General features: G+C 42.5%; 1 protein-coding gene across 2 annotated transcripts in view; it reads right to left on the bottom strand.

The window, feature by feature from the left end:
* Positions 1-26,665, bottom strand: part of prim2 (DNA primase subunit 2) — a 293,057-nt gene that overhangs the window by 56,093 nt on the left and 210,299 nt on the right. For both annotated transcript variants that reach the window (XM_063071792.1, XM_063071782.1), the window contains 2 exons: positions 14,931-15,003; positions 14,509-14,694 (listed from right to left, as the gene is read on the bottom strand). In XM_063071792.1, the coding sequence (XP_062927862.1) occupies positions 14,509-14,694; positions 14,931-15,003 (259 nt within the window). The remainder of the gene's footprint in view (positions 1-14,508; positions 14,695-14,930; positions 15,004-26,665) is intronic.

Here is a 26,665-nt window from a genome sequence, read left to right as displayed (position 1 = left end):
CGTGGCTTCAATGATGGGGTGAGTGAAGTTGAGTGAAATTATCCCCTCTGGTTCACAAGCATGATGGCTGAGGGGTAATAACTGTTCATTAACCTGGTGGTGTGGGTCCTGAGACTCCTGTACCTCTGTCCTGATGGCAGTAGCAAGAAAGGAGCATGGCCTGGATGGTGGAGTTCCTTGATGATTGAGTCCTGATAAAGGGTCTTGGCCCAAAATGTTGATTGTTTACTCTTTTCCACAGATGCTGCCTGGTCTGCTGAGTTCCTCCAGCACTTTGTGTATTGCTTGGGTTTTCAGAATCTGCAGATTTTCTTGTGTTTGTCCCTGATGATGGATGCTTCTTTCCTGTGACAGTGCTCTGTACAGATATGCTCAATAGTGGGGAGGGCTTTACCCATGATGGACTGGGCTGTATCTACTATTTGTAGACTTCTGTTCAAGAGTATTGGTGCTTCCATACCAGGCTGTGATGAAACCAGACGGTATATCCTTCTATAGAAGATTGTCAAAGTTTTAGATGGCATGTCGAATCATTGAAAACTCCTAAGGATGTACAGGCACTGCCATGTTTTCTTCTTAATAGCACTTACATGCTGGACCCTAACATAGCTTCCGAAATGAAACCACCAAGGAATTTAAAGTTTATGACCCCCTCTACATCTGATTTCCCCGATGAGGACTTCCAGTTTCTTCTTCCTGTAGTCAATAATTAGCTCCTTGGTCTTGTTGACATTGAATGAGAGGTTGTTGTTGTGGCACCACTCAGCCAGATTTTCAAAGTCACTCCGAGATGGTGAGTTGTCACCACCTTTGATTCGGCCAATGACTGTGTTGTCAAAAAACTTGAACATGGCATTGGAGTTGCGCTTAGCAGTAAATGTGCTATGCTTATTTTATAAAGAATCTGAGAAGGAATGCTCTAACTGCACACGAAATAAATGCACACCTGAGAATTGACTGAAGAGTCTGGGAGATATAAACTAAGATATAAAAAAGTCAGGAGTTATTTATAAGAGTGAACTTGCTTTTGTATTGCATCTTTCTTAACACTGGGCAGTGGTGATTTACAGATAAGTGTAAAGGACAGCAAGGTCCCATCATACCCAGAAGTCACATCATGTGATTGTATGAGATTTTTTAAAACAAATTTACAAAAATGCAGCTGTGGCTGACTTTACCTAACACAGATGAAGTGAATGCTATAAAGATTTTTAAAAATGTCAGAAATGCATATTATCTGACAATGTTAATTACATTTTTCTCTGTAAAGCTATATGACGTACAGATGGACTTTCAAGGCTCGTTTCAATTCATGCTCTTCCTATTATTTTTATTTGTACATATCACCTTCTTTTGCACATTGGCTATTTCTTAGTCTTTATGTATAGTTTTCCTTTTATATAAAAGTCAACTGATTATTTTTCCCTGTAAATACTTGCAAGAACATGAATCTCAATGTAATTTAACTTGAAGGACTTAGTGTAGGATTCACGTACTTGCGTACTTGACAAGGGCTCTAAGCTGAAGGGCTTGTTTCATTGTTGTTTTTATGACTCTGTGATTAATCAGTTTTAGCAATTTTGCACACGGAATAAATAATAGTCAAGGTATTGGGGAGAAATGCTTTCTTTAAAATGGTGTCATGAGTTCTTCAGCTTAAGCAGTCAGCATTACACTTTACAGTGCCAGTCCTCAGATCGGGATACAATTCCCATCGCTATCTGGAAAGAATTTGTACATTCTCCCCATGACGGTGTGGGTTTTCTCCCACATGACAAAGACATATGGTTAGAGTTAGTAAGTTGCAGGCATGCTACACTGACACTCAAAGCAGAGCGACATTTGCAGGCTGCCTCCAGCACTTCTCGGACTATGTTGGTTGTTGATGGAAAACAACACATTTCACTGTACATTTTAAACTAAAGCTGATCTTTATTCCATTTGCGAGGGCAAGAAGAACCAAGTGTTTCCATGTTAAACTTTGAAGACAAAGCATCCGACAGTATAATGTGCTTTTTAAACTTTCAACTGCAGATATTATGCATGAATTTTTGGTATAGTTTTGAATTCACAATCCTCTGCCTTGACAATGATGAGTGCTACCAGTTCACCCAACCACACAGACCATTTCCATTTTATGTTCAAAAGAGGAAATTTTTAATAAGAACAGTTGGCAGGAATTGTGCAGCAACTTCAGAATCAGATTTAGGTGGTGAAATGTGCTGTTTTGCGGCAGCAGTACATATAAGTTACACTGAGAAATTACACTGGCAGTACTTAGTAACACCCCCTTTGGCAAGTATCACAGCTTCTAAATGCTTTCTGTAGCCAGCTAAGAGTCTTTCAATTCTCATTTGGGGGATTTTCGCCCATTCTTCCTTGAAAAAGTCTTCTAGCTCTGTGAGATTCTTGGGCCGTCTTGCATGCACTGCTGTTTTGAGGTCTATCCACAGATTTTTGATGATGTTTAGGCCAGGGGACTGTGAGGGCCATGGCAAAACCTTCAGCTTGCACCTCTTGAGGTAGCCCATTGTGGATTTTAAGGTGTGTTTAGGATCATTATCCTGTTGTAGAAGACATCCTCTTTTCATCTTCGGCTTTTTTACAGACGGTGTGATGTTTGCTTTCAGAATTTGCCGGTATTTAATTGAATTCATTCTTCCCTATACCAGTAAATGTTCCCATGCCACTGGCTGCAACACAAGCCCAAAGCATGATCGATCCACCCCCGTGCTTAACAGTTGGAGAGGGGTTCTTTTCATGAAATTCTGCACCCTTTTTTCTTCAAACATACCTTTGCTCATTGTGGCCAAGAAGTTTTATTTTAAATTCATCAGTCCACAGGACTTGTTTCCAAAATGCATCAGGCTTGTTTAGATGTTCCTTTGAACCTTTTGAAGAATTGGAAGACTCTTAGCTGGCTACAAAAAGCGTTTACAAGCTGTGATACTTGCCAAAGGAGATGTTACTAAGTACTGCCATGCAGGGTGCCCAAACTTTTACTTCAGGCCCTTTTCTTTTTTTGTTATTTTGAAACTGTAAAAGATAGAAATAAAAAAGAAATCTTGCTTAAAATATTAAAGAAATGTGCCATCTTTAACTTTATGCCTTTTGGAAATCAGTTCATCTTTTACTCGCTTAGCTATTCACAGTACAGAAATTTTGACCACGGGTGCCCAAACTTTTGCATGCCACTGTATATTTAGAAGTTAAATAAGTAATTCAAAAAGAGTGAGGTAATGTTCAAAAGTTGGTTCACTGGCTGTTCAGAAATCTGATGGAGGGGAAGAAGTTGTTCCTAAAATGTTGAGTGTCTGATTTTTAATGCAGGCAGTGCTGGATCATTGTTGAAAAAATCTATTGCTTTGTTTCGAAAAGCTAAATTTTAATCAGAAATATATTCCCACACAATGATGCAGGTGAAAATGCTTAGGGAACTCAGTCAGGTTTAATTTTATTTTATCCCTTTATGCAATCCAGTTCCTCTGTCAAAGATCACGACAGCACACTGCATTACTATTAATTAGTGCCAATGCTAAGCTCCAAACAAACTGTTCCAGCTCTTATTGATTGCCCTACAAGAAGTCAGCATGGATTTAATGGCCTGAATAGCTAAGTAATCACCTTCCATGTCCTAATGATTCTATGTTCCTTACTAATCCAGGAGCTAAAGCAGTACAAGGTACTAGAAGTGTTAAAGTATCTATTCTCACCACTGTGCCAGCCAATGAGTTGAGAAAGCAAGGCAAAATCTCTGCACAGCAAAAAAATAAAGCAAACAAACTCTGCTTAATCAGAAATTACCCTATTACAAAAATAAAACTGAGAAAGAAAAATACTTTAAGGAAGTTATAACCATCTCACTGCAAGGCTCTATAAAGGATTGCAAGGACTGCTGAGAGGGGCTCTCTTCCACCTATCCGAGATATTTACCAGGACAGTTGAGTACGCAGGGCCCTCAGCATTATTAAAGATCCCTCCCATTTGTCCCACAATCTCTTTGATTCGCTACTATCAGAAAGAAGGTACCCTAGCATTAGGGCAAGGACTGTTAGGCTGGGAAACAGCTTCTTCTCCCAGGCCGTGAGACTACTGAACTCCCTACCTCCCTCAGGTGTCATCACTTCTGAAGCCCCAGTAGTGTTATACTATTTAATTTTTAAGTAGCGAGGTAAATGCACCTAATGTTAAATGTCAATCTTCTGGAATATAACTTATTATTTGTTAGTTTATTTGTGGTAATATTACTTTGCATGTTGTGAGAGTTATATGTACTGTGTTATGCATCTAGAGAAATGTTGTTTCATTTAGCAGTATACAACTACACAGTTGAATGACAATGAACTTCAACTTGAAAGCAAGCCGAGTTATCTTGCAAATTACAGTAAGCAGAAGTCAGTTGCACAATGTAAAAGTCAATCCTGTGTACTTGGAGCACAAAAACACATTAAGACTAGGCCACAAGGCCCCTTAAGTCCGCCTTGGCATTCACTTTAATCATGGCAGCAAACTGGTCTATACCTGGACCAAACAGATTAGTGCCAGAGGTGAACTAGGGGTGTCTGACTTTGAGAACAAAGCAAGATATTACCAAATCTGGGATTAAGATTCTTAGTAAAACATGGGAAATGCTCTGGTGGGTGAAGTTATCCCTCACACAGAAGAAGGGGGTGGCTATTGGGGGTCCATCGTCCCATCTCTGTGGGAGTTCATTGGGATGTTGTTCTTAGCCTGACTATGCCACATTAATGATCCTTCACCTCTCATCAATGGGATGTGTGCTGATGCCACAGTGTGCAGTTCCATTCACATCTCAGAAAATGAAGTGGTCATGGCCCGGTACGTGGACTCAGGACTCCAGGTCTTCCAGCTGTCTCTTGTTTTGGTTGCGTTAATCACAGACACTTGATTCCTAGCTTGGGGCTTCGAATATAAGTAGCCTTGGGAACTGCGTGCTGCTGGTTTGTCTTGTCAAGATTCCCTGGGAGCAACCTGTCAGTGAAAGGCTAGAGCGGCCACTTGCCACCTTTAGGCTGTGTTGGGGAACCATCCCCTCGTGGAGCCTTGCTGTCTCTGTGGTATGGATTTGGCTGTTTCCTGGGCCAGCTGAGTGGCTGCCAGCCACTCTGAGCTAGGTAGGGATCCGGCTGTTTCCATAGCCAGCTGAGGTTATGATTATGAAGACACGTAGTCCTCTTTTATTGTCATTTAGTAATGCATGCATTAAGAAATGATATATTATTTCCTCCAGTGTGATATCACAAAACACAGGACAAACCAAGACTGAAAAAACTGACAAAACCACACAATGATAACATATAGTTACAAACAGTGTAACAATACCATAACTTGATGAAGAAGTCCATGAGCACAGTAAAGTTCAAAGTTTCTCAAATGTCCCACATCTCACGCAGACGGGAGAAGGAAGAAAAACTCTCCCTGCCACACCGACCACAATCCGACTGAGTCATCCGAAAATTTCGAGCTCTGATCAGCTCTCCGACACCGAGTACTGAGCACCATCTCTGTCTGAACGATTCAACCTCCTTCTCAGTCGCCAAAAGCAGGCAAGGCCGGGGATTTTGAGGCCTACTCTTCGAAAGATTCACGACCACACAGTGACGACAGCAGCGAACGGGCGTTTCAGAAATTTCTTCAGATGTTCCTTTGTGTTTTCACATCCATTCTCCATCAAATCAGAATTGTCCATGGCCCCTATTTAACAGATACAATATCATTTTCATCGAAGAGTTGCGCACGCGCGGCGAACTGAGACTCGGAGCAACCCTGATGCAGAGATGGAACTGTCTGTCGTTCTTTGGCGTTTGTCTCTTTTTGTCCTTGCCTCTGTGGGGTAAGTCAGTCTGTTCTGCCTTTGCCTTGCGGGGGTATCTGTCTTGTCCTTGCCTCTGTGGGGGAAGTCAGGCTGTTCTGCTGTTGCCCTGTGAGGGGACCTATCTTGTCTTATCTTGCTTCTGTTGGGTAAGTCCGGCTGTTCTGCTGTTACCTGATAGATGGTCCTGTCCCACCTTGGTATGGAGAAGAAGTTGAGTCCTGGCTTGTCTAAGTATAAGTCCTGGCTCTATGTCTATGTACTGTCCTGTCTCATGTTGGTGTTGTGTTAAAGATGAGTCCTGGCTTTTCAAAGGATAAGTCCCGGCACTATGTTGATGTACAGTTCCCAGTTTGTCTCCGAGCTCCAGCCTCTGAGTTATCAGCCTCCGCAGCTTCAGTCCTCAAGACCCCAGCCACATCCTGTCCTGTAGTCATGTCGTGTCCTTGCCTGGTTCTGGGGCCCAATCCCGAGGCAAGACCCAGGTTCTGGGTCCTTGTCCAGTCTCTGGCTCGGAGCCCAAGCTCAGGCTCCTAGTGCATAGTTCCTTGTCCGGGTTCCCTGTCTTGTCCATGTCCTAGCCCAACTCTGCGTTCTTGTCCCTGCTCCTTGTCTGCATCCTGTCACACCCCTACGCTCATCAAGTCCTGTCCCTTGTACTTCAGTATCTTTGTCTTGTCCGTTCCCAACGCCCCCCCCCTTGTGACAGAAGCTGTTTGTACTACCTGGAACAAGGCCTGGACAAAGTCAGACATGAGTGTTGTATTTATTTGTGCACAGGATAGGGAGGCTCTGTTATTGCCCTTCACCAGGATTTGTTGTTTCTAGTTATACATTTACAGATGTGCACGTAGCTGGTAAGGCAGCACTTGTACCCCATTCTAAATTGGCCCATAAACTGAGTCACTTGTTAGGCAGTTTCAGAGCAGCTAGTAATCAGCGTTGTGTCCAATAGTACAGCCCTGTTTCCTGGTTAAAGTTTGGAATCATTGATGATCTATCACATTACCTACAATGCTACTTAATGACTCTCTCATTGTTATTCTAGAAGTGCTGCCTATCAGTGCAGTGCTGTTATAATGTTGTGACACAGTATTTTTTAATCAAAATTGACACACTTAATACACATTTTTGATTCTGATTTCACTAAAGATCATAGCCTTAAATATCATACATTTGCCACTTCGGCTCAGACCAGTTTATTACACGTTTCCCTGATCTGTACTGTCATAAGTACTGAATGCTAACTAATAGTATTACCAGAGCCTTGCACAGCAAGGCTTGATGGCAAGGACAGTACTACCAGGATGTACGAGCGCAGCAGGTGCATGGGAGCCATCATTCTTCACCAAGAGATGCAACACCCTAACTAGTCCTGCACCGCTGCTGCATCCAAACCCTGAGGCATCTGAGCAACAAGTATAGGAGACCATTCAGCAGAAGGACTGTAGCCCAGCGACACCTTCTCAAGGTCAGTACAGACTGGATAATGAATTCTGGTTTTGCTAGCAACACCCAAACTTTTTTGGGAACGATTTTGTTTTTGAACTTTTATACGTGGCCCAGCAACATGAGCTTTAGTGCTCTGCGAAGCAGTCCTCCCCCATCCCCACTTTTTCCAGAGAACTTCACAAAGCTGCCAACATGCAGATCATATTATAGTGTTTGCCTCCACATGTTCAAACACAACATCGCTCACCTTTTATTAATCTTCCCACTTTTATTTCCCTGTGCCTAGCACCCCTCAGTGACTCAGATGACCTTATGCAACACTGAGCATGTACTGTCCGGTTTGCTTCACTCAGGCTATTAGAGCAGACATGAATAAATAACAATGAGTAAATGAATCAACCATGTGCACAGGCCATCAATTTTCCACATGAGAATACATTCAGCTTTAAATGTGATATTTAAATATTAATGTGCTTCAATCAGAATCAATCTAACCAATTTAGTTTGCTGCAGGATCAGAAGCTGTTTGTGCCCATTATTTTTGCATTCTGATCGAACTTGGCTTCAACAAGGCCTCATCCACCACAATTAGCTGCTGCTGTTGATGATGCAGAATGAAAGTTTTCATGCATTTAATCAGATTCGATTGAACAAACTCTAAAGATAATTAGAAGGTGGACTTCTTCAACAATGCAGTCCTCAGATTAGTTAACTTCTTCAGTTCATATTGCATATTTCTGGAACTAAGACCAATCATTGTACAAAGCTACATAAAGTTACTGTTTTAGCCTGAAATATTTTTTTAAATATTTCAATACTGGGTTAACATATTGCAAGTTTTTGTTTTCCTTTTGTAGTTCTGTAACTCATGTTCCCATTGACACTTACCAATTTTTTACAGATACATCCTAAAAAGCATCCCATCCAGATGCACCACAGCTCAGTATGGCAAGAAGAGTGCAAGAAATTGCAGAGATGCGGGCACAGCCATAAGACCATAAAACACAAGAGCAGAATTAGCCATTCAGCCCACTGAGTCTGCTCCACCATTCAATCACAGCTGATTGTTTCCGCTCTCAACCCCTTTCTCCTGCCATCCCCTGGTAACCTTTGATGGCCTGACCAATCAAGAACCCATTAAGCTCCACTTTAAATATGACTTGGCCTCCACAGCTATCGGTGGCAATGAATTCCGGAGATTCACTATCATCTGGCTAAAGAAATTCCTTCAGGTCTCTGTTCTCAAGGAATATTCCCCTATTCTGAGGCTGTGCCTTCTGGTCCTAGACTCCCCCACTATAGGAAACATCCTCCCCACCTCCACTCTATCTAAGCCTATAAATGAGATATCCCCTCATTCTTCCAAACTGCAGTGAGTACAGGCCAGAGCCATCAAACACTCCTCATAGGTTAACCCAGTCTATCACAAAAACTAGCCTTCTCCATTTACTCTACTCTTACACTGCTTCACAAAAGCAAACAGCATCAAAGATCCCACACCCATCCTTGTCATTCTCCCTTCTTCCAGAAGAATTCTCCCGTAACTTCCGGGGCACCTAGGTGCGAATAGTAGCAGTACCCTCAATGGATGCAATTAAATATTCCCGTTTCAGCCTGATACAACTAAAAAGCACAACTGCTTCCAAGGTCAGTACAGTCAACAAAGATGTCTTAATGCGTTTACATGAACTATCGCTGCTTAAAACTGACGGAAACAACACAGTCTGTGGTCAGAAGGGCCCACGGAGAAAATTTCGGAGTAAGTGTGGGTGGAGATCAGGACTGCAAGTGCGTTTAAATTCCCTATTCCGATGATCTTGCTGGTGAACATGCAGTCTCAAGTGAATAAAATCGATGATCTCAGAGCCAGGGTGCTGCATCAGAAGGACATTAGGACCGCATGTGTCCTTTGTTTCATGGAATCCTGGTTAACCCCTTCTGTACCGGATGCAGTGATTCAGATCGACGGGTTTACTATACACCGTCAGGATAGATCCATAATCTCTCAAAAGCAGAGGTGGAGGAGTATGCCTCATGATCAACTCTTCTTGGTGCAAGAATATATCAGTGCTGTCCCAATTCTGCTCACCAGACCTGGAATATCTAGCAGTAAAGTGTTGTCTTTTTTTACTTACCACGGGAATTCTCTGGGGTCATTATGGTAGCAGTTTACATTCCACCTCAGGCCAATGTCAATCAGGTTTTAGATGATCTGAGTAATGGGATCAATGTGCACGAAACAGCGCACCCTAACGCCTTCACCATCGTTGTGGGAGATTTTAACCAGGCCAGTCTGAAAAAAATCACTAAGCAATTAACACCAACAAATCACTTGCAATACCAGGGGAAACAACACACTGGACCATTGTTACACCACCATCAAGAATGCCTACCGTGCTATTCCACACCCTCACTTCGGGAAGTCTGATCACCCAGCTGTACTTCTACTCCCTGAGTATAGACAGCGACTGAAGACTGCAGCACCAGCAGTGAGGACCGAGAAGGTTTGGGCAAGGGAAGCACAGGAGCACCTACAGGATTGCTTTGAATTGGCGGGATGGACTGTATTCAGGGATTCATTTTTGAATCTGGATGAGTGTGTTGCAGTTGTTACCGACTTCATTAAAACCTGTGTGGATGAGTGTGTGCCTACAAAGACTTACTGTACATTCCCAAACCAAAAGCCACGGATGAACCAGGAGGTACATCATCTGCTGAAGGCTAGATCTGTGGCATTCCAGTCCGGCAACCCAGGCCTGTACCAGAAAACCAGGTATGATTTGCAGAGAGCTATTTCAAGGGCAAAGACACAATTTCGAATGAGGTTAGAGGCGATATCAGATGCACGGCAACTCTGGCAGGGACTGCAAGACATTACTTCCTACAAAGCGATGCTTCACTACCATATGAACTCAACTCCTTCTATGCACGTTTTGAAACGGAGGACACAGCTGCAGTTGTGAAGATCCCTTGTGCACCTGATGACCCTGTGATCTCTGTCTCAGAGGCCGATGTTAAACTCTCTTTAAAGAGAGTGAACCTCGAAAGGTAGAAGGTCCTGATGGAGTACTTGGTATGGCTCTGAAAGCCTGTGCCAACCAAATATCAGGAGTATTCAAGGACATTTTCAACCCCTCACTGCTAAGGGCAGAAGTTCCCACCTGCTTCAAAAAGGCAACAATTATACCAGTGCCAAAGAAGAATAATGTGGGCTGCCTTAACGACTATCGTCCAATAGCACTCACATCAACAGTGACGAAATGATTTGAGAGGTTGGTCATGACGAGACTGAATTCCTGCCTCAGCAAGGACCTGGACCCATTGCAACTTGCCTATCATTACAACAGGTCAATGGCAGATGCAATCCCCATGGCTCTTCACACAGCTTTAGACCACCTAGACAACACAAACACCTACGTCAGGATGCTGTTCGTCAACTATAGCTCAGCATTTAATACCACTATTCCCACAAACCTGATTGAGAACTTGCAGAACCTGGGTCTCTGTACCTCCCTCTGTAATTGGATCCTTGACTTCCTAACTGGAAGACTACAATCTGTGTGGATTGGTGATAACATACCCTCCGCACTGACGATTAATAATGGCGCACCTCAGGGATGTGTGCTTAGCCCACTGCTCTACTCTCTGTATACACATGACTGTGTGGCTAGGCATAGCTCAAATACCATTTACAAATTTGCTGACGATACAACCATTGTTGGTAGAATCTCAGGTGGTGACGAGAGGGTGTACAGGAGTGAGATATGCCAACTAGTGGAATGGTGTCGCAACAGCCTGGAACTCAATGTCAGTAAGACGAAAGAGCTGATTGTGGACTTCAGGAAGGGTAAGTCAAAGGAACACATAGCAATCCTCATAGAGGGATCAGAAGTGGAGAGAGTGAGCAGTTTCAAGTTCCTGGGTGTCAATGTCTCTGAGGATCTAGCGGGGTCGCAACATATTGATGTAGTCATAATGAAGGCAAGACAGCGGCTATACTTAATGAGGAGTTTGAAGCTAACAAATACGCTCAAAAAGCAGAAGGCTGCATCACTGTCTGGTATGGAGGGGCTACTGCACAGGACCGAAAGAAGATGCAAAGGGTTGTAAATCTCGTCAGCTCCATCTTGGGCACTAGCCTACAAAGTACCCAGGACATCTTTAGGGATCGGTGTCTCAGAAAGGCAGCGTCCATTATTAAGGACCTCCAGCACCCAGGGCATGCCCTTTTCTCACTGTTACCATCAGGTAGGAGATACAGAAGCCTGAAGGCACACACTCAGCGATTCAGGAACAGCTTTTTCCCCTCTGCCATCCGATTCCTGAATGGTCTTTGAAGCTTTGGACACTATCTCATTTTTTTTAATATAAAGTATTTGTTTTTGCACATTTTTAATAATCTATGTTTATTTATTATTATGTTTTGTTTTATTTTATTTTCTTTCTCTCCCTCTCTGCAAGATTATGTATTGTATTGAACTGCTGCTGCTAAGTTAACAAATTTCACGTCACGTGCCGATGACAATAAACCTGATTCTGATTCCTCCCCCCTTCTGTTGGGCAGAAGGTGCGAAAGGTTGAGAACATGCACATCAGGCTCAAGGAAACTTCTGCTATAAGCCGCACGGTTGTAAGTTAATTGAACAGACCTCTTGATCTCACAGTCTACCTAGTCATGGCTCTTGCACTTTATTTGTCCACTTCTCTTTCTCTGTACCTTCGACACTATATTCTACATTGTTATCGTGCGATCATGTTTGCTGTTGTGTGCTGGGGCAGCAGGCTGAGGGTAGCAGACACCAACAGAATCAACAAACTCATCCATAAGGCCAGTGACGTTGTGGGGATGGATCTGGACACTTTCACGGTGGTGTCTGAAAAGAGGATGCTGTCCAAGTTGCATGCCATCTTGGTCAATGTCTCCCATCTACTACATAATGTACTGGTTGGGCACAGGAATACATTCAGCCAGAGATTCATTCCACCGAGATGCAACACAGAGCGTCATAGGAAATCATTCCTGCCTGTGGCTATCAAACTTTACACTCCTCCCTTGGAGGGTCAGACACCCTGAGCCGATAGGCTGGTCCTGGACTTATTTCCTGGCATAATTTACATATTACTATTTAATTATTTATGGTTTTCTTACTATTTAATTATTATGGTGCAACTGTAACGAAAACCAATTTCCCCCAGGATCGATAAAGTATGACTATGACTACTGTTTTTTTCTTTTAAACCACCTTGATGTTGTGAATCGAATGACCTGTTAGGATGTCATGCAAACATACAAACAAAGCTTTTCAAATATCTTTGTACACTTTGCAACTAAAAAATTCCCTGCAGTTTTGATGTGACCCCACCCCCCCCAATTATTTTGCACTTTGCAATAGGTACAATGCACAGTAATAGTTAATGACATAATGTCAGTTGAACACCGGGAACACTGGGGAATTAGGAAATGAAGTATAGTATTTGGCCTCGTGAGACTGCTACTCCATTTAATAAGGTTACGGCCCACCTAACCATGATCTCTGCTCTGCATCCTCATCTATCTTTGATAAACTTACACTGTGTTTATCAAGAATCTATCCACCTCTATAGTGAACACAATACAAAGGCTTAGCTATCAACATTCTGCAGAAGAATCACAAAAACAGGAAGAAGCCTTTTACTCATTGCAGTCTATTCTGCCATTCAGTTAAATTCAAGTTCAAAGCTATTTCATTTCTTTTATTCACAACACTAAAACTGGACTCATTCTTAACAAAGAGAAGAGATTCTGCAGATGCCAGGTGAAGGCACTCAGCCTGAAACACTGACTCTTTATTCCTTTCCATAGATGTTGCCTGGCCTGCTTCAATAAAGTTCCTCCAGCACTTGGTGTGTGTTACTCTTCTCTATAAAACTTTGATATAAAATGGGAACAATGTAGTGATACCCAAGTCCCTGGCCAGAATTGAGATGTAAAAGAGTTGAAGTTTAGAAGTAGGAAAGTTTTGGTTATAATTGTACAAGGAGTTAGCGAAGTTACACCTGGGGTAGTGCGCATAGTTTAGGTCTGCTTATCTAATGAAGGATTTAGCAACATTAGTGGCGGTCCAAATGCAGCACAACAGCATAGTGATTAACATAATGCTTCACAGCACCAGCAATCACCAGCTGAGGTTCAATTCCTACCGCTGTCTACAAGGAACTTGTGATTCTTCCCATGGCCATAAGGGTTTCCTTTGGGTGCTCCCATTTTCTTCTGCATTCCAAAAAGACACATGGGTTAGGGTTAGGGTTACTAAGCTATGGGCATGCTATGTTGGTGTCAGAAGAGTTGTCATACTGGCAGTCTACCCCCAGCACGCCCTCAGATTGTGTTGGTCATTGACACAAAACACTTCATTTCACTGTATATTCTGATGGTCATGTGACAAATAAAGCTAAACTTAAAAAAAAGATTCTCAGATTGAGTCTAGATTCTTTCCTGTCACCTGTCTCCAATTAGATGCAAGTTAGTCATTCCACTGTGGGGTGGAAATGGTTTCAAATATTACACAGTAAAAAGAACTGGGTAAATTAATGCAGATCGTAGGAAATAATTAGCCAACAAGAACTAACTGGATGGTTCTTTCAAAGAGCTGGGACAAGAATAAAGGGCAGAATGATCTCCTTCTGAGATGAACAACCTAAAATTCTATTCTAAATTATTTTAACACTGATACACACAGAAATTGAAATGTACTTAGATGACTAGAGGCAAAGGCCATTGGCAAAGTGGTACTATAACCAGTTAACTCAGAGTCACAGCAGTTAGGTAAAATATAATGATAGAAGAGCCAGCAATGTTTTTTAAAAAATTGGTAGCTTCTTATATTTCCTTCTGTGGTTAATATTCAGAATGTACAGCTGATATCTGCCAACTTGCTAGTAAGGCACAAAAGTATTTTCCCATTCTTAAAATGGTTAAACTGAACACGTAGATGACATCCATTAATTCCACTTTTAGAAATTTGCCTTTGGTGCAAAGGAAAGTCATGAAAATTTAACTTTTATCCTGTCAAAATTAAATTTTTCCTTTGCAGAAAAATTGAAATATCACATTGCAGTTTCAAAGACATGAATACTACAATAAGTAACAACTTTTGCATGACTATCAGCATCAGGATTGTGTTACAATGATTAAAATTCACTCCAGGAAAGAAATTTGTTGATGAATTCTGCTGATGAATTACCTTATCTGGTTCTACTTTTCCTTTTATAAACTCTGATTTCCAGAACTGCAAGGCTTGATCTAGGGTGATGCCTATCCCCTTGAGATAAAGTCCATATTGCATGCGACCACCGTGTCGGAGATGATGGTGATCCCGCAGAGCCTTGTGTAACTGCCGCATACAGGGAGGATAAGATTTTGTAGCCAGCTGAAATAATAAAAGAGATAATCACTTAAAACTTTGGTATCACTTAAATGGCAGCTTGAGGTATTTATTTTCAGTATAAACTGGACTTTGTGACTCAGTCTTTGAGTTTGTGTAATTTCAAATGGACTTGATGTACACCTGTGAATCGCAAACATATTTGTGAATTTTTAAAGCACATTTACAGTATAATCCAAACACAGGAGAAACTTGAAGAGTCAAAAGAAACCTATACCTACACCATCAAGTTGATCCAGGGAAACCTTCCCAACGTGCTTCTGAACACTGTAGTCCTGTCCAACATACGCACAGCTGCAAAAGAAAGGAAGTTCATGAAAAACTGCTCATGCATCCTTCACACAAGTATATTTGCTCATACCCCCTGTAGTTCAGCTGCCACAGTGGGTAAACCATCCAAACCATGAAGATCAAGTTTGATGCTCCATTTGCCTTGATTTAACTGGTTATAGTCTCATCAGATTAATGACAAGTTTAGCTCTATTTGTCAAATGAACAGCAAAACGTACAGTGAAATGCATCATTTTGTGTCAAATCCAATTAGCGAGGATTGTGCTGGGCAGACTGCAAGCGTTGCCACATTTCCAGCACCAAAATAGCATGCCGACAGTCACTTACGTCAAAAACTGTACATCTTTGGAATGTGGAAGGAAATCAGAGCACTTGGAGGAAACCCACGTGGTCACAGGGAGAATGTACAATCTCCTTATAGACTTGCAACTGGTGCTCTAAAGTGTTGTGCTAACCACTATGCTACAGCAATAGAAATATTCAGCAACCAAAAGAAAATGGAGGGAGGCACTGTCTCTGCAACATCATAGAGAGCATTCAGGCTAGATACATAACCACTGGTATGGCAACTGCTCTGCATGTGATTGCAAGAAATTGCAGAGTTGTGGACCCAGCTCAGCACATCACAGGACCAATCTCCTCTCTATGAACTCTGTCACTGACTCAATAAAGCAGACAGCATAATCAAAGACCCCTCTCAGCTCAGACATTCTCTCTGCTCCTCTCGCCCCTCTCATCAGGCAGAAGATACAAAAGCCTGAAGGCACACACCACCAGGCCAAGAACAGATTCTATCTCACTGTTATCAGGCTCTTGAATGGACCTCTGATATACTGAGATGGACTCTTGGCCTCACAATCTACCCCGTTATGAGCTTGCACTTCTTCATTTAGTTATACTGCACTTTTTCAAATAGCTTTTACACTTTATTCTGCAAAGTTATTGTTTCACCTTATTCTAGCTCAATGCACTGTGTAATGACTTGACCAGCTTTTCACTATACCTTGGTAAACGTAGCAATAATAAACCAGAACCAAAATAAATTAACAATGACTTTAAAAGTGATGAGTGGGGGGAAAAAACTGACAGGGAAAGTCATAATTAACAATAAATATTGAAGAAAATCTTAGTTAAAACATAATTAATGCCAGAAATCCAAGATCAAGACTTATCAGCCATGACCTTATTGAACCGTGGACCAAGCTTGAGGAGCAAATCAGCCGACTCTTGCTTCTCGAGTTCATGTGTGTGGGAAAGTTCAATTCATTTTGATATCATTTCCATCTTAAGAAAAGGCACGTGAGAAGAATATGATTTACACTAAAGGTACGACTGCGCAAGCACATGGATGTCAGCGAGTTAGACCAGCGGAAGTCAGAGTAGAGGGAGACAAAGCAGGGGAGCTTTGGTTCAATGGGGCTTTGGCGATAGGGGGTCAAGGTGAGGTAAGCTACCTGTGAGGAATAGGAAGTATATCTGTGAGGCCAGAGTTCTGTACTGGGTGTCAGATGTGGGATGTCCGGGAGATTCCCAACCTTCTAGATGGCCACAACTGCACCAGGTGCGTTGAGCTGTAGCTCCTTAGGGACTGCGTTAGGGAACTGGAGATGCAGCTCGATGACCTTCGTCTGGTTGGGGAAAGTGAGGAAGTGATACAAAGGAGCTTTAGGCAGGTAGTCACACCGGGGCCTTGAGAGACAGGTAAGTGGGTAACAGTCAGGAGAGGGAAGGGCAAGAGTCAGATGCTAGAGAGCACCCCTGTGGCTGTCCTACTTAGCAATGTACTCCTGTTTGAGTACTGTTGGTGGGGGGGGGGGGGTGGAAAACGACCTACCTGGGGGAAGCAGCAGTGGCTATGCCTCTGGCTCTGTGACTCAGAAGGGTAGGGAAAGGAAGAGGATGGCAGCAGTGATCGGGGGCTCTATAGTTAGGGGGTCAGACAGGCAATTCTGTGCACGCAGGAAAGAAACACGGATATCAGTTTGCCTCCCAAGTGCCAGGGTCCGGGATGTTTCTGAAAGCATCCACGATATCCTGAAGTGGGAAGGAGAACAGCCAAAGGTCGTGGTACATATTGATACCAACGACATAGGTAGGAAAAGGGACGAGGCCCTGAAAACAGACTACAGGGAGTTAGTAAGGAAGTTGAGAAGCAGGACCACAAAGGTAGCAACCTTGGGATTACTGCCTGTGCCACATGACAGTGAGTATAGGAATAGTGAGGTGGAGGATAAATGTGTGGCTGAGGGATTGGAGCAGGTGGCAGGATTCAGATTTCTAGAACACTGGGACCTATTTTGGGGCAGGTGTGACCTGTACAAAAAGGACAGGTTGCACTTGAATCCAAGGGGACCAATATCCTGGCAGGGAGATTTGCTAAGGTTAATGGGGAGAGCTTAAACTAGAACTGAAGAGATGGAGGAAGAGGTGGTTGGCTCACAAATAGAGAAAGCTTGTAGGCAGTATGAGAGGGAGAATAGGCAGGTGATAGAGGAGGGATGCGCTCAGACTGATGGTCTGAAATCCGTCTATATTAATGAAAAAAGCATCATGAACAAAGCAGATGAGCTTAGAGCATGGATCAATACTTGGAGCTATGATGTTGTGGCCATTACAGAGACTTGGATGGCTCAAGGGCAGGAATGGTTACTTAGAGTGCCAGGCTTCAGATGTTTCAGAAAGGACAGGGAGGGAGGCAAAAGAAGTGGGGGCGTGGCACTGTTGATCAGAGATAGTGTCATGGCTGCAGAAAAGGAGGAAGTCATGCAGGGATTGTCTACTGAGTCTCTGTGGGTGGAAGTTAGGAACAGGAAAGGGTCAATAACTCTACTGGGTGTTTTTTATAGACCTCCCAATAGTAACAGGGACATTGAGGAGCAGATAAAGAGGCAGATTCTGGAAAGGTGTAATAATAGCAGGGTCGTTGTGGTGGGAGATTTTAATTTTCCAAATATTGATTGGCATCTTCCTAGAGCAAGGGGTTTGGATGGGGTGGAGTTTATTAGGTGTGTTCAGGAAGGTTTCCTGACACAGTATGTGGATAAGCCTACAAGAGGAGAGGCTATACTTGATCTGGTATTGGAAAATGAACCTGCTCAAGTGTCAGATCTCTCAGTGGGAGAGCATTTTGGAGATAATGATCATAATTTTATCTCCTTTACCATAGCATTGGAAAGGGATAGGAACAGACAAGTTAGGAAAGTGTTTAATTGGAGTAAGGGGAAATATGAAGCTATCAGGCAGGAACCTGGAAGCATAAAATGGGAGCAGATGTTCTCAGGGAAATGCACGGCAGAAATGTGGCAAATGTTCAGGGGTTATTTGCGTGATGTTCTGCATAGGTACGTTCCAGTGAGATAAGAAAGGATGGTAGGGTACAGGAACCGTGGTGTACAAAGGCTGTTGAAAATCTAGTCAAGAAGAAAAGATTACGAAAGGTTCAAAAAACTAGGTAATGATAGAGATCTAGAAAATTATAAGGCTAGCAGGACGTAGCTTAAGAATGAAATTAGAAGAGCCAGAAGGGGCCATGAGAAGGCCTTGGTCAGCAGGATTAAGGAAAACCCCAAGGCATTCTACAAGTATGTGAAGAGCAAGAGGATAAAAGGTGATAGAATAGGACCAATCAAGTGTGAAATGGAAAAGTGTGTATGGAACTGGAGGAGATGGCGGAGATACTTAATGAATACTTTGCTTCAGTATTCACTACGGAAAAGGACCATGGCGATTGTAGGGATGACTTACAGTGGACTGAAAAGGTTGAGCATATAGACATTAAGAAAGAGGATGTGCTGGAGCTTTTGGAAAGGATCAAATTGGATAAGTCACTGGGACCAGACGATGGGGATGGGAGAGGTTCTGGAGGATTGGAGGGTTGCAGATGTTGCTCCCTTATTCAAGAAAGGGAGTAGAAATAGCCCAGGAGATTATACACCAGTGAGTCTTACTTCAGTGGTTGATAAGTTGATGGAGGAGATCCTGAGAGGCAGAATTTATGAACATTTGGAGAGGCATAATATGATTAGGATTAGTCAGCATGGCTTTGTCAAAGGCAGGTCATGCTTTACAAGCCTGACTGAATTTTTTGAGGATGTGACTAAACACATTGATGAAGGTAGAGCAGTAGATGTAGTGTATATGGATTTCAGCAAGAGGTTGGTGACCAGTGGTGTGCCTCAGGGAACAGTGTCTGTTCTGGGACCCTTCTCTTAGGAAGTGGAGGGATGACACAAAGGTTGGGGGTGTTGTGGATAGCCTGGAGGGCTGTCAGAGGTTACAGCAGGATATCAATAGGATGCAAACCTGGGCTGAGAAGTGGCAGATGGAATTCAACCCAGATAAGTGTGAGGTGGCTCATTTTGGTAGGTCAAATATGATGGCAGAATATAGTGTTAATGGTAAAACTCTTGCAGTGTGGAGGATCAGAGGGATCTTGGGGTCCGAGTCCATCGGACACTCAAAGCTGCTGCGCAGGTTGACTCTGCGGTTAAGAAGGCATACAGTGCATTGGCCTTCATCAATCGTGGGATTGAGCTTAAGAGCCGAGAGGTAATGTTACAGCTTTATAGGACTCTGGTCAGACCCCACTTGGAGTACTGTGCTCAGTTCAGCTCACCTCACTCCAGGAAGGATGCGGAAACTCTAGAAAGGGTGCAGAGGAGATTTACAAGAATGTTGCCTGGATTGGGAGAATGTCTTATAAGAATAGGTTGAGTGAACTTGGCCTTTTCTCCCCAGAGTGACGGAGGATCAGAGGTGAACTGACAGAGGTGTATAAGATGATGAGAGGCATTGATCGTGTGGATAGTCAGAGGCTTTTTCCAGGGCTGAAATGGCTAACACGAGAGGGCACAGTTAAAAGGTGCTTGGAAGTAGGTACAGAGGAGATGTCAGGGGCAAGTGTTTTTTTTATGCAGAGGATGGTGAGTGCATGGAATGGGCTGCTGGCGATGGTGGTGGAGGCGGATATGATAGGGTCTTTTAAGAGACTCCTGGATAGGTACATGGAGCTTCGAAAAATGGAGGGCTATTGAGTAACCCTAGGTAATTTCTAAAATAAGTACACGTTCGGCACGACATCGGGGCCAAAGGGCCTGTATTGTGCTGTAGGTTTCTATGTTTCTATGTATTTTTTTGTAAATTACAACTCAGCTATCTTATTCAGATTTAGGAATCCTTGCAAATTCTTAACACTGCTCTTAAATCATCCTGAGACAACACAGGTACATTGGCATTTCTCTCATCACTGCTCTCAATGCATTTCAGACCTATGCTCAAAGCCATCACCAGCATATGCATACTCTTGACCTCTTTGTACAAACACACACCATCACAGAGCTGTCCTCGTCCAAAGTTCTATTGTATCCTGTATATATTGAGCGCTTCAATGGGAAAAAAAAATTTCTCCTTCTTTTCAGACGTAAGATGACTTCAACAGTTCAAATTCCAGTATGCCTCTGGATCCTTATTCTCTTCACTTTTCTCTAATCTCATCTCTCCCCACCCATTGTCAAGTTCTTAATATCCCTCATCTTCACAACTCTGCTGATAAGCCATCAGTGCCTAGCAGAAGTCTCAGTTTCATTCTCTCATGGCCCCAATATCAAACTCTTCTATTGCCTCCATGGTCCGTTTATTTAATTGAGAGCCCTCACTCCAAACTGTCGACCATTTCTCCTGAATCCAGAATCGCTGGCTCAAGTGGAATCATCTTTCCATCCTTTTACCCTCTCGAGATCTATTCATTATTTACTGCCATCTCTACATTGCCCACTGCCCTTAATCACACCAACACACACAGCCACCCTGCCTCTCCCTTCCCCTTGCAGTTCTTCACTCACAAAGGAACAATCACATCACTATCTTAAAACCTGCAGAGAAAAGAAGCATTTTTAAGTTTAGTGAACTGATTTCCATCTTACCCAATCTCAGCATGAACTGTCAGGATAGTCCGAGCATTCATCACTTCTCCCTTTAACAGAGGCCGAATTAGCTCCCTTTCCACTACCAATCTCCTCGTGATTTAACTCATTCTTACATTATGTAACTTCGACTTTTACTCCCTATACTTTCTTCATATCAAAGGTGCAGCTTTGGATACTCACACGGCCTGAACTATGCTTGTGCTTTCACTGGATGTGCGCAAGTCTTTGTTCAATCCTATTCACTCAACTCTTTTTCTATTGTATTCATGGACGTTCTGGTGCTGCTTTCTGCAGATATTTTATTGCAAAGAAAAATTAATTATTTTTGTTGCCAATTTCTTCCCTACTCTCACTTTTTCATGGCCTATCTGCACATTGTACCTATCCATCCCTCCTTTCCTCCTGCCTGTTCACATCTGTCTGAATGCCACTTGAATGGAGTTATGGTATTTGCTTCTGCCAGTTCCCCTGGCAGTGCATTCCAGGCACCTACCACTCTATGTAAAAAAAACTTTCCCCCTCTCACCTCAAAATCTGTGCAGTCCAGTTATTTGACATTTCCACTCTGTGAAAAAGACTATCACTACCTGCCCTATTTATGCCTTTCATAATTTTATGTATTTCTAGCAGGTCTCCAATGTGCTGGAGGAAACTGCTAAAGCTTGTCCAACCTTTCCTTGTAGCTAATACTCTCTCATCCAGGCAACAACTGGTGAATCACTTCTGTATCCTCTCCAAACATGTTCCCTTTAAACATTTCACCTTTCACTCTAAACCCATGACCTCTAGTTGTAGTCTCACCTAACCTTAGTGGAAAATGCCTGCTTGCATTTATCCTATCTAATACCCCTCTTAATTTTGTGTATCTCTATCAAATCTCCCCACACTCTTCTATGCTCTGGGGATTAAAGTCCTAACATATTCAATCTTTCCCTATAACTCAGGTCCTCAAGTCCTGACAACATCTGTGTAAATTTTCTTTTGCACTCTTTCAATCTTATCGACATCTTTCCTGCAGATACATGACCAAAACTGTGCACAATACTCCAAATTCGGCATCACCATGCAACTTCAACGAAACATCTCAACTCCTGCACTCAATACGTAGATTTAAGGCGGCAAATATGTGCCATAATGTGTCTTTATGACCCTACCTTCCTGTGACGTCACTTTCAAGGAATTAGCAGCTGCAGTATAACTTTGCAACTTTTATACCCACTGTCCCAACAGATCAAGGCATGGCATACCCCCTTCTTCACCACCTTATCCATATGTTGGCACTTTCAGGGAGCTACGAATCAGAATCAGGTTTATTATCACTGGCCTATACCATGAAATTTGTTAACCAACAAGAGAAAATCTACAGATGTTGTAAATCCAAGCAACACACACACAAAATGCTGGAGGAACTCAGCAGGCCAGGCAGCATCTATGGATAAAAAGTACAGTTGACATTTCGGCTGAAACCCTTTGGCAGGACTGGAGAAAAAAATGCTGAGGAGTAGATTTGAAAGGTGAGGAAGGGGGTGAGAGAAATGCCAGGTGATATGTGAAACTTGGAGGGGGAGGGATGAAGCAAACAACTAGGAAGTTGATTGGTGAAAGAGGCAGAAGACCATGGAAGAAGGAAAAAAGGGGTGGGGGAGCACCAGAGGGAGGCAATGGGCGGGCAAGGAGATAACATCAGAGAGGGCCAAAGGGATGGGAAATGATGAAGTTGGGGGGGAGGGAGGTATTACTAGAAGTTTGAGAAATTGACGTTCATACCATCAGGTTGGAGGCTACCCAAACGGAATATAAGGTGTGATTTCTCCAACCTAAGTGTGGCCTTATCCCGACAGTGGAGGAGGCCAGGGATGAACATATTGGAATGGGAATGGGCAGCTACTGGGAGATCCCGCTTGTTCCAGCTTTATCTCCCTTCACCATTTCCCATCCCTTTGTTCCTCTCTCATGTTATCTCCTTGCCCATCCATCGCCTTCCTCTGGTGCTCCTCCCCATTCTTCCTATTTTTCCTTCACGGCCTTCTGCATATTTCACCAATCAACTTCCTAGATCTTTGCTTCATCCCTCTCCCTCCAAGTTTCACCTATCACCTGGCGTTTCTCTCTCCCCTCCCCCACCTTTCAAATTTACTCCTCAGTTTTTTTCTTCAGTATTGCCAAAGGGTTTCAGCCCGAAACGTCGACTGTACTTTTTTTCCACAGATGCTGCCTGGCCTGCTGAGTTCCTCCAGCATTTTGTGTGTGTTGCCATGAAATTTGTTGTTTTGCAGTAGTAGCAGTTCAGTGCAAATTACAAAATTACTATAAATTACAAAATAAAAAAACTCTGTCAATCATATTTATTGTGCGTGTATAACTATTAAGCATCTATTGTAATGAATGCAGACTTTAACACCAAATTTTTGATGTTGAAGAGGAAGAGTAGGACAAGACATTAAAAGCATGTCCTGGGGTTGGAGGCCTTTGTGTGTGTGTGATTGGGTGGGAAAGGGACTTGTTTTGCTGTTGTTATCCTGTTTTGTTTTGTTTTGTTATTACTGTTTGTGCTGCTCGGCTGAACATTGTGGGCATGCTATGCTGGAGTGTAACGCAACACTTGCAGGCTGCCTCCAGCACATCCTTAGGTTGTGCTAGCTGTTAATGCAAACAACACATTTCATTGTATGTTTTGATGCACGTGTGATAAATAAATCTGAATAATATCTGGTTCTGTTTGATGTACACACCAATTTTAATTCCTGTTAACTTGACTGTTTACAGCCCAGCTTAATTTTTCTCCAATCCCTTGATGGCCAGATGACACTGATGAATTTGCATGTTAGTAGTTGCCCTGCTTTATAGCACAGTTCATTATAATCCTAGATGACCCTCTGTGAGATTCCCTTATAAGTTTGTGGGTTTGATTGGTACCATATCACTTTCAAACAATTGGACTACCAGGGTTTCAATTCCTGCATGTGGATTAATGAACAAGTTTGCTTCCGAACTCAGTGTAATCAGAATAGGTAAGAAATTCTTGACCTTTCAAGGTATCACTTGAAATAATGAAAGTACTGCTTGTTTTTTCCCCCTGTGAATACAGCTAAGTAATTTACTCAAGAGTTTACAATTTCACAGATTCTTTGACATTTTTCACAAGAAGACAGCAAGAATACCCTTTGAAGTGTGAAAATTTGCCCTCATGCTGAGTTTTTCGCACTCCATTGGTTATTGCACTCGTCATGAAAGGAATATTCTATGATAAACTCAAAATGTTATCTAACAGTGTCTTCATAATCAGAATTTATTATTCAAAACCAAAGCAAAAGATACAACCTGCTAGCAGACCCTGCTGACAGGAAACCATTTCAAAAACTCAATTGTTGTGCACAGTAGAGACAAATGTTCCTTCGTGACTTGACCCAGTTGAATTACAATGTCCACATTAGCTGAAAACGCTAACATTTCAAATTAAGTGAAGCCGATTTCTATAAATAAAACACATTTGGTTTTATTTTTTCCCCCAGGTGTTGAATCGAGCAACAAATGTTTGAATCCTGCCAAGCAATAAAAATATAGTATATGCATCTGCTGATTTTTTTTTCAGCAAAATGATATTTTCTCAATGTTGCTCAAAAGCAGAGCTGCCAAACTGACAATTAAAATATTGGAAAAGTTCCTGATTTCAAGTTACTAATGAATAGCAATAAACAAAGCAATTCATAATTGAAGTGAAAACTTATTCAGACCTCCTGCTGAAGGGTTTTGGCCTGAAACATCGACTGTATGGGAGGTTAGTTAGGAAAATTCAGTCGCTAGGTATGTATGGAGAGGTGGTAAATTGGATTAGACATTGGCTCAGTGGAAGAAGCCAGAGAGTGGTGGTAGAGAATTGCTTCTCTGAGTGGAGGCCTTTGACTAGTGGTGTGCCACAGGGATCAGTGCTGGGTCCATTGTTATTTGTCATCTATATCAATGATCTGGATGATAATGTGGTAAATTGGATCAGCAAGTTTGCTGATGATACAAAGATTGGAGGTGTTGTAGACAGTGAGGAAGGTTTTCAGAGCCTGCAGAGGGACTTGGACCAGCTGGAAAAATGGGCTGAAAAATGGCAGATGGAGTTTAATACTGACAAGTGTGAGGTATTGCACGTTGGAAGGACAAACCAACGTAGAACATACAGGGTTAATGGTAAGGCACTGAGGAGTGCAGTGGAACAGAGGGATCTGGGAATACAGATACAAAATTCCCTAAAAGTGTCGTCACAGGTAGATAGGGTCGTAAAGAGAGCTTTTGGTACATTGGCCTTTATTAATCGAAGTATTGAGTATAAGAGCTGGAATGTTATGATGAGGTTGTATAAGGCATTGGTGAGGCCGAATCTGGAGTATTGTGTTCAGTTTTGGTCACCAAATTACAGGAAGGATATAAATAAGGTTGAAAGAGTGCAGAGAAGGTTTACAAGGATGTCGCCAGGACTTGAGAAACTCAGTTACAGAGAAAGGTTGAATAGGTTAGGACTTTATTCCCTGGAGCGTAGAAGAATGAGGGGAGATTTGACAGAGGTATATAAAATTATGATGGGTATAGATGGAGTGAATGCAAGCAGGCTTTTTCCACTGAGGCAAGGGGAGAAAAAAAAACCAGAGGACATGGGTTAAGGGTGAGGGGGGAAAAGTTTAAAGGGAACATTAGGGGGGGCTTCTTCCACCACTCTCTGTGTATGGAATGAGCTGCCAGACGAGTATAGAATTAGCTGCCAGACAAGGTGGTAAATGCGGGTTCTTGGATGGGAGGTGTATGGAGGGATATGGTCTGTGTGCAGGTCAGTGGGACTAGGCAGAAAATGGTTCAGCACAGCCAAGAAGGGCCAAAAGGCCCGTTTCTGTGCTGTAGTTTCTATGGTTTCTATGGTATGTACTCTTTTCCTAGGTGCTGCTTGGCCTGCTGAGTTTCTCCAGCATTTTGTGTGTGTAGCTCTTTGTTGACATCACTCTTCCCTCTGATTCATGGTCTTGGGTTCAAGTTTCACATCAGAAAATGAACCACAAACATCTAAGACAACATTTCAGTGTAGGACTTAGAGAGGACTGCTGAGCAATAGATATCATGTTATAGATGACATTAAACTAAGATCTTAAATACTTTTTCCGGAGTAAGTGTACACAAAAAATTATCTAAGGCGACCTAGCAAATATGAAATGACAAACATTTAAATTATTTTCTGAACATCATCCCAGATATCAGGTACAAAGAGATTAGTTTATTTTGTCATACGCTGACTGAAAATTTGAAACATAAAGGGAAGTGCATTGTTTGCATCACACCAAATCAGTGAAGATCGCACTGGGGGCAGCGGGCAAGTTTCACCACACTTTCAGTTCCAACAAAGCATGCTAAACCCAATTTAATAACCCTAACCATATTGTATTATTTGGGATGTGGGAGAAGGCTGGAGCACCTAGAGAAAACCCACATGGTTGGTGGGGGGAGGAGGAGCATATAAACCCATTACAGAGAGACAGCAGTGGAATTGAACCCAGGTCACTGGTGCAGTAATGGCATTATGCTAACCGCATGCCTCCCCTTGACGCAAACCCAAAATAAAGGAAGCAGATACTAGAAAGTACTTGCATCATTATTCCTCTTTAAAAATTGCCATTTTCATTGCTGAAAAATTTACTTTATCCATTGGAGAATTCAAGTTAACAAGTAAATATTTGCTAGATCTGAATAAGGCCCAAGGATAGCTT

Source organism: Mobula hypostoma, chromosome 2 (assembly GCF_963921235.1).
Source record: "Mobula hypostoma chromosome 2, sMobHyp1.1, whole genome shotgun sequence".
Taxonomy (NCBI): Eukaryota; Metazoa; Chordata; class Chondrichthyes; order Myliobatiformes; family Myliobatidae; genus Mobula; species Mobula hypostoma.
This window is presented reverse-complemented; position numbering and strand designations above follow the sequence as displayed.